Below are 13,540 nucleotides of genomic sequence, written 5' to 3' on the forward strand. Positions count from 1 at the left end.
TGGAGTGATGGTTGCTGATAATGGGCCTATGTAGTTATTCCATTAAAAATCAGCCCTTCCCAGCTATAATGGTCATTTACAACATTAACAATGTCAACACTGTATTTCTGAGCAATTTGATGTTACTTTAATGGACAAAAAATGTGCCTTTCAAAAACAAGAGAATTTAGAAGTGAACCCAAACTTTTGAATGGTAATATGTGTACAGTGCATTCGGAAAGTGTTCAGACCCCTTTTCCACAATTTGCTACCTTACAGCCTTATTGTAAAAGGGATGTTAAAATGTTTTGTTTTTAACATTTTGCAAGTGTATTAAAAATAATGAAAATATTACAAATACTTAAGTATTCAGACCTTTTTAGTCAGTACTTTGTAATCGCTGCCAAATCTGCTTCAACAGCCTCGAGTCTTCTTGGGTATGACGCTACAAGCTTGGCACACCTGTTTTTGGCGAGTTTCTCACATTCTTTTCTGCAAATCCTCTCAAGCTCTGTCAGGTTGGATGGGAAGTGTCGCTGCACAGCTATTTTCAGGTCTCTCCAGAGATCTTCGAGCGGGTTCGGCACTGACTGGGCCACTCAAAGACATTCAGAGACTTGTCTCAAAGCCACTCCTGTGTTGTCTTGGCTGTGTGCTTAGGGTTGTTGTCCTGTTGGAAAGTGAACCTTCGCCTCAGTCTGAGGTCCTGAGCACCCTGGAGCTGGTTTTCATCAAGCTTCTCTCTGTACTTTGCTCTGTTCAGCTTTCCCTCGATCCTGACTAGTCTCCCAGTCCCTGCCTCTGAAAAACATCCCCTACAGCGTGATGCTGCCACCACCATGCTTCACCGTAGGGATGGTGCCAGGTTTCCTCCAGACATGACGCTTGGCATTCAGGCCAAAGAGTTCAAGCTTGGTTTTATCAGACCAGAGAATCTTGTTTCTCATGGTCTGAGTCTTTAGGTGCCTTTTGGCAAACTCCAAGCGTGCTGTCATGTGCCTTTTTTTACTGAGGAGTGGCTTCCGTCTGGCCACTCTACCATAAAGGCCTGATTGGTGGATTGCTGCAGAGATGGTTGTCCTTCTGACAGGCTCTCACCATCTTCACAAAGGAACTCTAGAGATCTCAGACTTGTTGGTCACCTCCCTGACCAAGGCCCTTCTCCCCCGATTGCTCAGTTTGGCCGGGGGGCCAGCTCTAGGAAGAGTCTTGGTGGTTCCTAGCTTCTTCCATTTTTAAGAATGATGGAGGCCACTGTGTTCTTGGGGACCTTCAATGCTGCAGATACTTTTTGTACCCTTCCCCAGATCTCCGCCTCGACATAATCCTGTCTCAGAGCTCTACTGGCAATTCCTTCGACCTAATTACTTGCTTTTTGCTCTGACAACTGTGGGACCTTATATAGACAGGTGTGCGCCTTTCCAAATCATGTCCAATCAATTGAATTTACCACAAATGGACTCCAAGTTGTAGAAACATCTCAAGGATGATCAATGGAAACAGGATGCACCTGAGCTCAATTTTGAGCCTCTCAGCAAAAGGTCTGAATACTTATGTAAATTATGTATTGTGTGTAGACTGAGTAATGTTGTATTTAGTAAATTTTACAATAAGACTGTAACGTTTCAAAATGTGGAAAAAGTCAAGTGGTCTGAGTACTTTCCGAATGCACTGTATGTGATGGGATGTATAGACATTGCAGATAGTATGTGGATAGAATATTATACATTCTGCAATAGTTGAATAGGGTGGCATTGACTAGAATACAGTATATAAATCAGAAATTAGTAAAACAGTATGGAAACATGATTAAAGTGACCAGTGCTCCATGTCTATTGGGACTACCTGGACTTGTGTGCCCTAATGAATACAACTCAGTGCCGATGAAGCAAAGGAGACTAGTAGAGGGAACCAACTCAGACTATTAGCATGCACCCTTTCTATCTCTCTGGTACCGGCAGCTGAAGATCCATACTGCACTGTTCCTTCAGACAAACTCTACCATCCATCACCCTTATCCCTCTTATACATTCATCAGTTGGCGCAGCAATAGATCCAATTAGTCAAGTGTCTCTCCTTCATTGATTTCAGTTGTCCGTGTATCAACCTTGGTCTCTCTCCCACATTCCATTTCTCCCTATTCATTCTCTCTGAAATTTGACTCAAAAGAAAGACTTGGGATGCTTTCAATTTTGGGCAGAAGGCCAATCCAATGCTTTTAAATCCTTGAGGTGGAGACAAAAACAGAATCCCCCTCCCACCACAGGAAGCTGAAGGAGGTGCACAAGCGTTTGAATGAGCTGCGTGAGCTGGTACAGTACTACGAGCAGACATCGGACATGATGGTGGACACGGTCAACGAGAACGTGAAGGAGGAAGAGGAGGTGGAGACTGAGGAGGACGGCTCCATGCTGGAGACCATGTTCGACTCTGAGCAGGAGAACCGCCGGCCCCCCATCACAAACATCAGGTACTTAAGTGACACAGACGGAGTTTGGTGAAGTCATTGTTACTCATTAGAGCTGTTTATTAGTGGGCCTTGTCCATTTCTGTTACTAAGCATCATTCGAACCGGCAACCATTGGCAGTAACTGGTTCGCTTCAAACCAAGCATATAATCTGTTCCCTTCATGTGCCCTACATTAACAGGTATTTATTGTAAAAGATAGCCAGGCAACTCATTGAGAACAAACTAAGAAATATTATTAAGGTTTAGATGAATCCAGTTCCCAAGGGTAAATCATGGCAGAGAGTGAAATTGAGTCTTGACCCTCTTCTCCATCTCTCTTTCCCCTGGTCAGAAACCCACAGCATTCTGGGAACTGGACAGAAATGAACAGTATGACCAACGGCCGAGGAGGAGGCAGCACCAACAACCATGCTGACGGCAGGCTCAACACCGAGTGTGAGATCAACAACCGCTCTGCAGCAGCCAACCTCCGCAGCCTCAACATCCCCTCAGCCATAGGTAGCGCAACGCACATTACATGCTGTACACCCCCCCCCCCCCCCCACCCTGCTGTTTTCACACATACACACAACCCACTCATCTCACTAACCCTGATTTCTCTGGCTCCACAAGAGTGCCAGTACAACCGGCCCTACAACCAGGTCAATGACGACGATGATGACAATGCCCTGGAGGATGAAGAGGTGCGGGGGGCCAGGGGCCGGGACAGCGAGGGCTCTGGGTCGAGCAGGAGGAGCAGCCTGGGGAACGATGACGCAGACTTCGCCCACAAAGTTCACCGGCTGCAGACGGCCAAGCAGAAACTACGGCAGCTCCAGGAGCTGGTGGCCATGGTGCAGGTGAGAGGACTGACTAGAAGCAGAGAAACATAGCATAGTGCAAGTCAGTGGGACCAATCTCATCCCAACATTTGACTCAAGTTTGCCAAAAAGCACCTGGATGATCAAGACTCTTGGAAGAATTTTCTATGGACAGATGAAAGTATAACTTTTTGGATGGCATGGGTCCCGTGATACCTGGCGAAAACCAAACACTGCGTTACAAAGTAAGAACTTTAAACCAACAGCCAAGCATGGTGGTAGTGTGATGGTTTGGAGATGCTTTGCTGCCTCAGGACCTGGACTACTTGCCTTTATGGAAGGAACCATGAATTCTGCTCTATATCAGAATTCCACAGGGAAATGTCAGGCCATCTGTCTGTGAGCTGAAGCGCAGCTCGGTCATTCAGCGATACAGTGAGCCAAAATACACAAGTCGACATGAAAATGTCAAAAAAAAAATTGAGGTCGACCGATTTATTGTTTTTCAACGCCGATACCTTTATCTAATTATTGGAGGACCAAAAAAAGTCTAACGATTAATCGGACAATTTTAATTTTTTTGTTTTTACATTTGATTTATTTGTAATAATGACAATTACAACAATACTGAATGAACACTTTAACTTAAAATAATACATCAATAAAATCAATTTAACCTCAAATAAATAATGAAACATGTTCAATTTGGTTTAAATAATGCAAAAACAAAGTGTTGGAGAAGAAAGTAAAAGTGCAATATGTGCCATGTAAGAAAGCTGACGTTTAAGTTCCTTGCTCAGAACATGAGAACATATGAAAGCTGGTGGTTCCTTTTAACATGAGTCTTCAACATTCCTAGGTAAGAAGTTTTAGGTTGTTATAGGACTATTTCTCTCCATACCATTTGTATTTCATTAACCTTTGACTATTGGATGTTCTTATAGGCACAATTTAGTATTGCCAGTGTAACAGTATAGCTTATACGTCCCTCTCCTCGCTCGAACCAGGAACACAACGACAACAGCCACCCTCGAAGCAGTGTTACCCATGCAGAGCAAGGGGAACAACCTCTCCAAGTCTCAGAGCAAGTGACGTTTGAAACGCTATTAGCGCGTACCCCGCTAACTAGCTAGCCATTTCACATCGGGTACACCAACCTCATCTCGGGAGTTGATAGGCTTGAAGTCATAAACAGCGCAATGCTTGACGCACAATAAAGAGCTGCTGGCAAAACGCACTAAAGTGCTGTTTGAATTAATGCTTATGAGCCTGCTGCTGCCTACCACCGCTCAGTCAGATACCTGTATGCTTGTATGCTCAGTCAGATTATGTGCAATGCAGGACATGCTAGATAACTACACATGGTTGATGATATTACTAGTTTAACTAGTGATTATGATTGATTGATTGTTTTTTATAAGATAAGTTTAATGCTAGCTAGCAAATTACCTTGGCTTACTGCATTCGCGTAACAGGTAGTCTCCTTGTGGAGTGCAACGAGAGGCAGGGGGTTATAGCGTTGGACTAGTTAACTATAAGGTTGCAAGCTTGGATCCCCCGAGCTGACAAGGTGAATATCTGTTGTTCTGCCCCTGAACGAGGCAGTTAACCCACTGTTCCTAAGCCGTCATTGAAAATAAGAATGTGTTCTTAACTGACTCGCCTAGTTAAATATAGATTAAATAAAGGTGTTAATAAAAAAATCGGTGTCCAAAAATACCATTCCGATTAATCGGTCGACATCTACTAAAAAGCAATACATTTTGATGTTGTGGACTGGTCTAGTCCAGACCTAATCCCAGTTGAGATGATGTTGTGGCAGACAAGAAACGAGCAGTTCATCCCACAAATGTCATGGAGTTACAGCAGTTCTGCATGGAAGAGTGTTCCAAAATTCCTCCACAGCGATGTGAGAGACTGATCAACAACTACAGGAAACATTTGGTTGGAGTCATTGCACAACCAGTTATTGAGTGAAGGGGGCAATACATTTTTTCAAACGGGGGCTTTGGGTGTTGTATAAGTATGTAATTGTTGTTATTTGTTCACTCATGTTCCCTTTATCTAATTATTAGGTTTTGGTTGAAGATCTGCTAACATTCAGTACAATAAATAAATAAATAAATAAATAAATATATATATATATATATCTCTATATATATATATACACAAAAGCAGATCATTTAAAAGGGGGCAAATACTTTTTCACAGCATGTGCGAGTAGGAACATATCAACACACACACAAGTCAATAATACAAAATAGAACACATGGTACAGAATCTAAAATGACCATGGTGCAGTTGACTGGTCTAGACAGTTCAGAGTGGAAGAGGACCCTTTTACAGTCCAAGAAAATAAAGAGCTGGAATTTGAGCCGTTGAAGACGGGCAATGGCCTTACGGAATAGTAACCATGTGCCTTTCTGTCTCCCAGAGTGACGATACAGATGCCACCACGGCCAACGAGGACGAGGGCCTCCACCAGCAGCCCAACAACACCAGAGGTGCTGCTGCTGGCTCCTCCTCTGCAGCCAGGAGCCCCAGAGACGTCACCCTCACAGACAAAGCCAGGTTCGGAGACTCACTCACACCCATACGGAGCACTAACACACACCCGCGGTAGAAGCCGTTGAACCATCATAAGTGTATGAAAGTACCTCCGTCTATTTATATCGGAGGGAGTGCATTTCTGCCTTTAAGCGTGTGAGAATTACACCGCCGGTGATTCTGTTTGAATCTAAAAATAAGTTGTGTGTCTCAGGGAGAAGCTGTATGAGGAGAAGCTTCGTCAGCAGCAGCAGGAGTTGCAGCAGCTTCACGAGGAACGCCAGCGGCTGATGGAGATCCAAGACCAGATCCAGGACCTGCAGTGGGCCTGCCCCGACCTGCAGGTAACACACACTGAGCACACCACTCTATTTCCTGATTGATTGTGTTGAAAGGCTTTGGTGTCAGAACTGGTTTCTGACATTTTAACCTTAGTGCTCTATATCGGGAATAGGGTGTTATTTGAGAGAGCCTCGCTCTTCCTCTCTCCTATCATTCTCTCGCATACACGCTCTACCTCTCCCTCCCATCTTCTCCTCTCCAGTCGTCGGTGTCCAGCAGCACAGTGAGTCAGCAGGCCCTGATGAGGAAGGTCCCGGCTGCAGCTTCCACCCCAGCCCCTGCTCCTGCTGCAGCCCCCAAAGCGAATGCTTCTCCTACCGCCACGCTCAAACCCACAGCCCAGGCCGCCGCGAACGCCTCTGTCACCGACAACGAGGTGGGTTCTTGATTTGTTTTTCGATTTTGACAGGGTCAGTTCACAGTAACGTCAAGGATCGTATGCACATCCCATGAACTTGATGGCTCGCCAAAATCAAACAGACCACCCGCTCAGTGCAAGGCTTTTCCTGAGGGTTAGCATGACCGAGTTAGCCATGGCTGGATGTCAGGGAGCTGTATAGGAGTGTGAGTTATCATGCAGATGTAACCATGAAAATAACAGCGCTCATTTACCTTCATGTTTCCCCAGCAGCTGTGGTGTGAGATGCGGCGCCATCAGATCCTGCGGGAGGAGCTGCGCCAGCGGAGGAAGCACCTGGAGTCCCTGATGGCCGAGCACCAGAGGAGGAGCGGCCTCAGCGACTCCCCCTACAGGATGGAGGACCCCGAGGGTCACGCCGCCGCCGCCACGCAGCCACTCAGCAGGGAGGAGAGGTGAGCGAAGCGTCACCCCCCCTAGATTAAGACCCCTAAATAATCGGGTGAATTCCATGATATGTAGATATGAAAGCATGTGATGGCTAAAAAGCATCAATCTACTTCGATCTGATACATTCAGAACGCTTCACGAGGTATCGGTGTCGTCTCTGGGTTGGGCCTTAATTGACTTTGTTACCCTCCTCAGGACCATGGCCACATGGGGCGGCTCCACCCCCTGTCAGCTGGACGAGGACTGCTACCCCTCTGAGTTGGGCGCTGAGGAAGAAGAAGAGGAGGAGGATGATGATGAAGAAGAAGATGGAGCAGAGTCCAGCTCCAGTGATGACCTGCATTGCTACTCCACTAGGAAGCAGAGATCCTACAGCAACAGGAAGACACTGGGCAGGTCTGTAAAAGAGGCATACAAGGAAACCCATTGTTTTACAATTATGCATAAATATACAGGGCACAATAGTCTTAACCTCAAAGTCTACTTGATATCGAATTTTAGGAAACCTTTAGGTATAAAAAAAACTATAATATACATTGACACATATTTAACCCCGTATTTTTTGGGGGGCACAAACCTGCCTTTGTGCTTCCATGTGTTTGTAGGGGTTACCTTCAGATGAGTCACGTGACCCTTGTGGGGGTCGTAGAGCAAAGCGGAGAACACCAACGCGTTCGGGAGTCCTCTTTCCATCGCAATAGTTTGTAGGCCAAATCGTTCCGCCGCCACAGACATTTTCGCGAGAAGACCAATTTCCGGGACGTCTCCTGGTCTGACTGACAACGCTGTGGCTCAGCCACCTTCCACCGCAGATGCGAAAGGCCGACATGGGTGGATTGAGATGCAGCCCATGCAAACTGATATCACTAGCTTAAACTGACCGATTAAAAAAAAAAAATAATAATAAAAAAATAAATAAAAAAATAATTACGGGTTCGTTAATAGACTCTTACGGATTAATCCATTGTAGTAGTGATATGAGGGGTTAGGGTTAACCTTAACCTAACTCCAGTCCAAGAGATACTGAGCCTGCAGGCTTTTGATCCACCCCGTAGGATTCTATTCATATATGGTTAAATACGGTATTCTACTGCCATTTACTTTTGTTCGTATTCTTATTTTTGACCGTTCCTTATTGTTGTCGAGAAGGAACCTGCAAGCATGCACTTCGTTGGACGATGTATACCATACGTAGCCCCCCCGTACATAATACAAATAGAACTTGAATCTTGGCATCATGAAAGTTCTGTGGGGAAAATTGGCTCTTGCATTCACAGCAGCACCCACAACTCGCTGGACACCCAATAATACATCACTCTCTCTTCGTTCTTTTTCTCCAGCAACGTTCTGAAGCCGCCCCAACAATTCGCATCCGAAGCTAGTGGCCGTGCCTCTCCCCGTTCTCGAGGCAAACAACAGCAACAAGCCCACGGTGGCGTCAGCATCGGGGGTGCGAGGCGCCAGGAGAACCTACGCTGGGCGGCCGAGCTGTCCTTCCAGGAGGGGTCTGGGTTGGCATCACGCCACTGGCAGGAGCAGGTGGGCACACTACAGAGGCAGCTGGACTTCAGCACCAGCATGTGTCAGACCCTACTGCAGGATCAGCAGGTTGGTATAGCAGTTGGCTCACACTTCAGTCACCTCACAACAATACATAGGCTTATCTCAAACGTTTGACATGGTTGAGGCGTGCCTGATTTAGCTTGTCAGGTACGAGGCTAGCTGGCATGAGGAGTTTGCACCATTTTTGTTCTTTGTACCATCCAAGCTAAATTAAGTACCTAAAGTATTTTTAAATGTTTGGAGTACACATCCGATCCAGGTCTGAGTTCTCTCTTACCAAATTAGGTACTTGAGGTTCGTTTAGCTTGCCTGGCACGTGGAGTTTGTTTACATTTTACATGACCCAGCGAAGCCAAATAAAGTACACCAAGTATTTCAAATATTCTGGATATGATGTATTCGCCCCCTGGTCTGTTTCACCTGACCCTATAGAGAAGGTAGCAGCAGCAATGTTTGGCATTTCTGCTCACTTTCCTTTCTGTTCAATGTCTATTACGTTTTCATAAAGTAAGTTAATAAAGAAAATGTATTACTCACGCCAGTCTTGTGTTAGAGGTGCCTAAATGGATTTTCTCCACGTTGTCATTGATATAGCACGGTGGCGGTGACACTTATTAACCTATAGGGCATGGTGTTGAATTTATTCAGCGTGTGTCGTCCTGATGGAAATGCCAACGCTGCTATTCCTTTGTAGAAATCAGCCGTTGGCTTGAGTTCCTATTTGACTGGGTGTCAGAACTTGTATGTGGAAACCAACTGACGGACAGGTTCATGAATACCATTCTGTTCTCTCTCCCCTCTTTCTCCTGCCCTTCTCTCTCTATCCGTCTTTCAAACGAACTTTCTCTCTCTATATATATACACACACACATTCTTTCTACATCCTCTCACTCTCCTACCCGTTTCCCCCCCTCCAGACGTTGTCCTACATGCTCCAGACCCTGCTGACAGGACCGCACAACGCGCTGCCCAACAACCTGTCCTCCCCCCAGGTTCACCTGGTCATGCACCAGCTCAGCCAGTGTTACACACAGCTGGCCTGGCAGCAGAACAACGTCGAAAGGTAGACCGAACACACCGCTACAGACCAATAAAAAATCGACTAGAAAAACGTATTCAAACGCTCTTATCCAAAGCAACTTACAGTAGTGAGTGCATACTTTTTTGTACTGGTCCTCCATGGGAATCGAACCCACAACTCTGGCACTACAAGCGCCATGCTCTATCAACTGAGCCACACGGGACCCATTTGACACAGATGATGTACAACAAACATTGCACCATATTTTAGCAATATACTGCAGCTAATTCTCATCTGAAGTCCCCAGAAATGTTACTAATATGTTAATGTCACTGGCTGAATGTACTGCATGAGGGATATTATCAGCGTCTGTTTTCCAGACCTTACAATTCAGTTTATGAACATTTTATTTATTGCAGCTTTGGTTTGTTAGGTTCACACGCATGTTATGTCTACGTTAATGTATAGTTCTAAATGCATAGTCAATTAACCGTGATTGGCTATCTGCAGTATATGTGAACATAACATCAGGCTTAAACATGACTTGTGAATACATGAATGTGATTTAGGTTTTAACACTAACTTGCCTGTATCCTGTTTGTCCCCAGACTGAGACTGGTGCTGAGCGACCTGCTCCGTCAACAACAGCAGCAGCTGTCTTCGTCTTCAGGTCAGCAGCCCCAGAACCAGGGCTCCACATCCCGGGACTCCGGCAGTGCCTGTCCCCCCCTCTCCCCCACCAGCCTCTTTCTCCCCTTCACCACCTCCATGCCCCCCTCTGTCAACCAGGCCCTCAACCTGCCTCCCGGCCTGGCTGGATTCTCACCCTTCTCCTCCGGTACGCCTTCAAACACCCCTTCAAACTTCCATCCTTCAATCCAATGTTTTTACATCCTTCCTCTATGTTATGAAGTATCTGTTTTTGTATGAGTGACAGTTTTCTCAAAGGAATGTAAAATCCAAGAGTATACACCGACTATACCGAACATAACCCCCCCCCCCCCGTCAGAACAGCCTGAATTTGTCAGGGCATGGACTCTCTAAGGTGTTGAAAGCACTCCACAGGGATGCTGGCCCATGTTGACTCCAATGCTTCCCACGGTTGTCAAGTTGGCTTGATGTCCTTTTGGGTGGTGGACCATTTTTGATACACACTGGAAACTGTTGAGCATGTGAACCCCAGTAGCGTTGTGCTTGGCTCCTACTACCATACCCCGTTCAAAGGCACTTAAATTCTTGCCCATTCACCCTCTGAATGGCACACATACAAAATACATGTCTCAAGGTTTAACCTGTCTCCTCATAGCTTTCACCTGATCAGTCTGTCATGGAAAGAGCAGGTGTTCTAAATGTTTTGTGTAGTTAGTGTGGTGTGCAAAAATGTATCAATTGTTTTTGTAATAATGTCATAGAAGGCAGTCTTCTACAAATACCTGTCACCTTGACCCAGTTCATTTCAGAGGTTAGCTTTAGAAATTGAGAAGCTCTGGCACAGAGGGCATACTGGAATACTAGGAGAAATTCCTGATTTGATGCACTTTTACAAAAGTTGTTTCCAGATCACAATATACGCAGGTTGATGTTTGTCAGTCTTGTCCAGGAGGCAGAACTGAGCTATTTTATTTTTTAATTGATCCCCCACCCCCTTAAATAAGCCAGTCAAAATGGTCTATATTGTAATAATTCATAAGAGCATTTGGTCTTAATTTAAGGTTAAGGTTAGGCATTAGGGATAGCAGTTGGAGCTAGGTTTAAAATGAGATTTTGTGACTTTGGCCTCCAGAACCAGATTCATAATCGAAAAACCGCTAACCTGCACAATGTACCTCAATATGTGTGCTCACTTCATTTCTTTCTCTCCTCCACAGGGTTTAACTTCAACCCCCTGTTCCCTTCTGCTATGGGTGAGTTCCTTCAGAGTGCTGGTGGCCAAGCCAGCCCAGACAACCAACAGCAGCAGCAGCTGGATCCCAACACCTCCGAGTACTTGAGCTTCCCTCCGCCCCTACAACGCTCCCCACTCAACACTGTAGACAAAAGGTGTGCCTAGTGATGGGAGGAAAAAATCCATAGTTGCATGTGGTGATATTATTTTTGGACAATAATATCAACATTTGACTCCCAAGTATCGATTTTATAAAATCTATGTAGGTTGCGTTAGCTAGCGCTAGTCGGCTGTACATGTGCCCAAAACCCCAGTATTTTTCATGTTCTGTCTTTTTTTTTAAGTAGTTAGCCAACATGTTTTCAGCACTTCTATTTCCCTGACTGATCAAAACAAGTTTTCTCATGCTCTCTCTGGTCCCTCTGTAGCAGGCATATAGTGAGCAATATGTTTGGAACATCAAATCGCAGTCGAATCGCAACACATATTGTATTGGCACCTAAGTATCGTGATATCGTATCGTGATGTCCCTGGCAATTCCCAGCCCTAGTGTGTGTGTGTGTATGCAAAGAATGAAAGGCATACAGTGAGGGGGAAAAACTTATTTGATCCCCTGCTGATTTTGTATGTTTGCCCACTGACAAAGAAATTATCAGCCTATAATTTTAATGGCAGGTTTATTTGAACAGTGAGAGACGGAACCACAAAAAAATCCAGAAAAATAAGTTATAAATTGATTTGCTTTTTAATGAGGGAAATAAGTATTTGACCCCTCTGCAAAACATGACTTAGTACTTGGTGGCAAAACCCTTTTTGGCAATCAGAGGTCAGACGTTTCTTGTAGTTGGCCACCAGGTTTGCACACATCTCAGGAGGGGTTTTGTCCCACTCCTCTGCAGATCTTCTCCAAGTCATTAAGGTTTCGAGGCTGATGTTTGGCAACTCGAACCTTCAGCTCCCTCCACAGATTTTCTATGGGATTAAGGTCTGGAGACTGGCTAGGCCACTCCAGGACCTTAATGTGCTTCTTCTTGAGCTACTCCTTTGTTGCCTTGGCCGTGTGTTTTGGGTCATTGTCATGCTGGAAGACCCATCCACGACCCATTTTCAATGCCCTGGCTGAGGGAAGGAGGTTCTCACCCAAGATTTGACGGTACATGGCCCTGTCCATCGTCCCTTTGATGCGGTGAAGTTGTCCTGTCCCCTTAGCAGAAAAACACCCCCAAAGCATAATGTTTCCACCTCCATGTTGGATGGGGTTCTTGGGGTCATAGGCAGCATTCCTCCTCCTCCAAACACGGCAAGTTGAGTTTATGCCAAAGAGCCCCATTTTGGTCTCATCTGACCACAACACTTTCACCCAGTTGTCCTCTGAATCATTCAGATGTTCATTGGCAAACTTCAGACGGGCATGTATATGTGCTTTCTTGAGCAGGGGACCTTGTGGGCGCTGCAGGATTTCAGTCCCTCACAGCGTAGTGTGTTACCATTTTGTTTTTCCTTGGTGACTATGGTCCCAGCTGCCTTGAGGTCATTGACAAGATCCACCCGTGTAGTTCTGGGCTGATTCCTCACCGTTCTCATGATCATTGCAACTCCACGAGGTGAGATCTTGCATGGAGCCCCAGGCCGAGGGAGATTGACAGTTCTTTTGTGTTTCTTCCATTTGCGAATAATCACACCAACTGTTGTCACTTTCTCACCAAGCTGCTTGGCGACGGTCTTGTAGCCCATTCCAGCCTTGTGTAGGTCTACAATCTTGTCCCTGACATCCTTGGAGAGCTATTTGGTCTTGGCCATAGTGGAGAGTTTGGAATCTGTTTGACTGATTGCTTCTGTGGACAGGTGTCTTTTATACAGGTAACAAACTGAGATTAGGAGCACTTCCTTTAAGACTGTGCTCCTAATCTCAGCTCATTACCTGTATAAAAGACACCTGGGAGCCAGAAATCTTTCTGATTGAGAGGGGGTCAAATACTTATTTCCCTCATTAAAATGCAAATCAATTTATAACATTGTTGACATGTGTTTTTCTGGATTTTTTTGTTCTGTCTTTCACTGTTCAAATAAACCTACCATTTAAAATTATAGACTGATCATTTCTTTGTCAGTGAGCAAATGTACA

General features: G+C 45.3%; 1 protein-coding gene across 8 annotated transcripts in view; it reads left to right on the forward strand.

Moving 5' to 3' along the window:
* The window catches only part of LOC109901125 (pericentriolar material 1 protein), a 36,632-nt gene that overhangs the window by 11,967 nt on the left and 11,125 nt on the right, over positions 1 to 13,540 (forward strand). For 5 of the 8 annotated variants that reach the window (XM_020497162.2, XM_020497166.2, XM_020497165.2 and 2 more), the window contains exons 11-22: positions 2,246 to 2,449; positions 2,781 to 2,947; positions 3,062 to 3,288; positions 5,684 to 5,820; positions 6,011 to 6,140; positions 6,341 to 6,514; positions 6,767 to 6,951; positions 7,142 to 7,342; positions 8,287 to 8,554; positions 9,427 to 9,572; positions 10,139 to 10,368; positions 11,399 to 11,570. In XM_020497162.2, the coding sequence (XP_020352751.1) occupies positions 2,246 to 2,449; positions 2,781 to 2,947; positions 3,062 to 3,288; positions 5,684 to 5,820; positions 6,011 to 6,140; positions 6,341 to 6,514; positions 6,767 to 6,951; positions 7,142 to 7,342; positions 8,287 to 8,554; positions 9,427 to 9,572; positions 10,139 to 10,368; positions 11,399 to 11,570 (2,241 nt within the window). The remainder of the gene's footprint in view (positions 1 to 2,245; positions 2,450 to 2,780; positions 2,948 to 3,061; positions 3,289 to 5,683; positions 5,821 to 6,010; positions 6,141 to 6,340; positions 6,515 to 6,766; positions 6,952 to 7,141; positions 7,343 to 8,286; positions 8,555 to 9,426; positions 9,573 to 10,138; positions 10,369 to 11,398; positions 11,571 to 13,540) is intronic. The other 3 variants (XM_020497164.2, XM_031837754.1, XM_031837753.1) reach the window with 1 other exon arrangement.

The sequence above is a fragment of the Oncorhynchus kisutch genome, linkage group LG12 (genome assembly GCF_002021735.2).
Source record: "Oncorhynchus kisutch isolate 150728-3 linkage group LG12, Okis_V2, whole genome shotgun sequence".
NCBI lineage: Eukaryota > Metazoa > Chordata > Actinopteri > Salmoniformes > Salmonidae > Oncorhynchus > Oncorhynchus kisutch.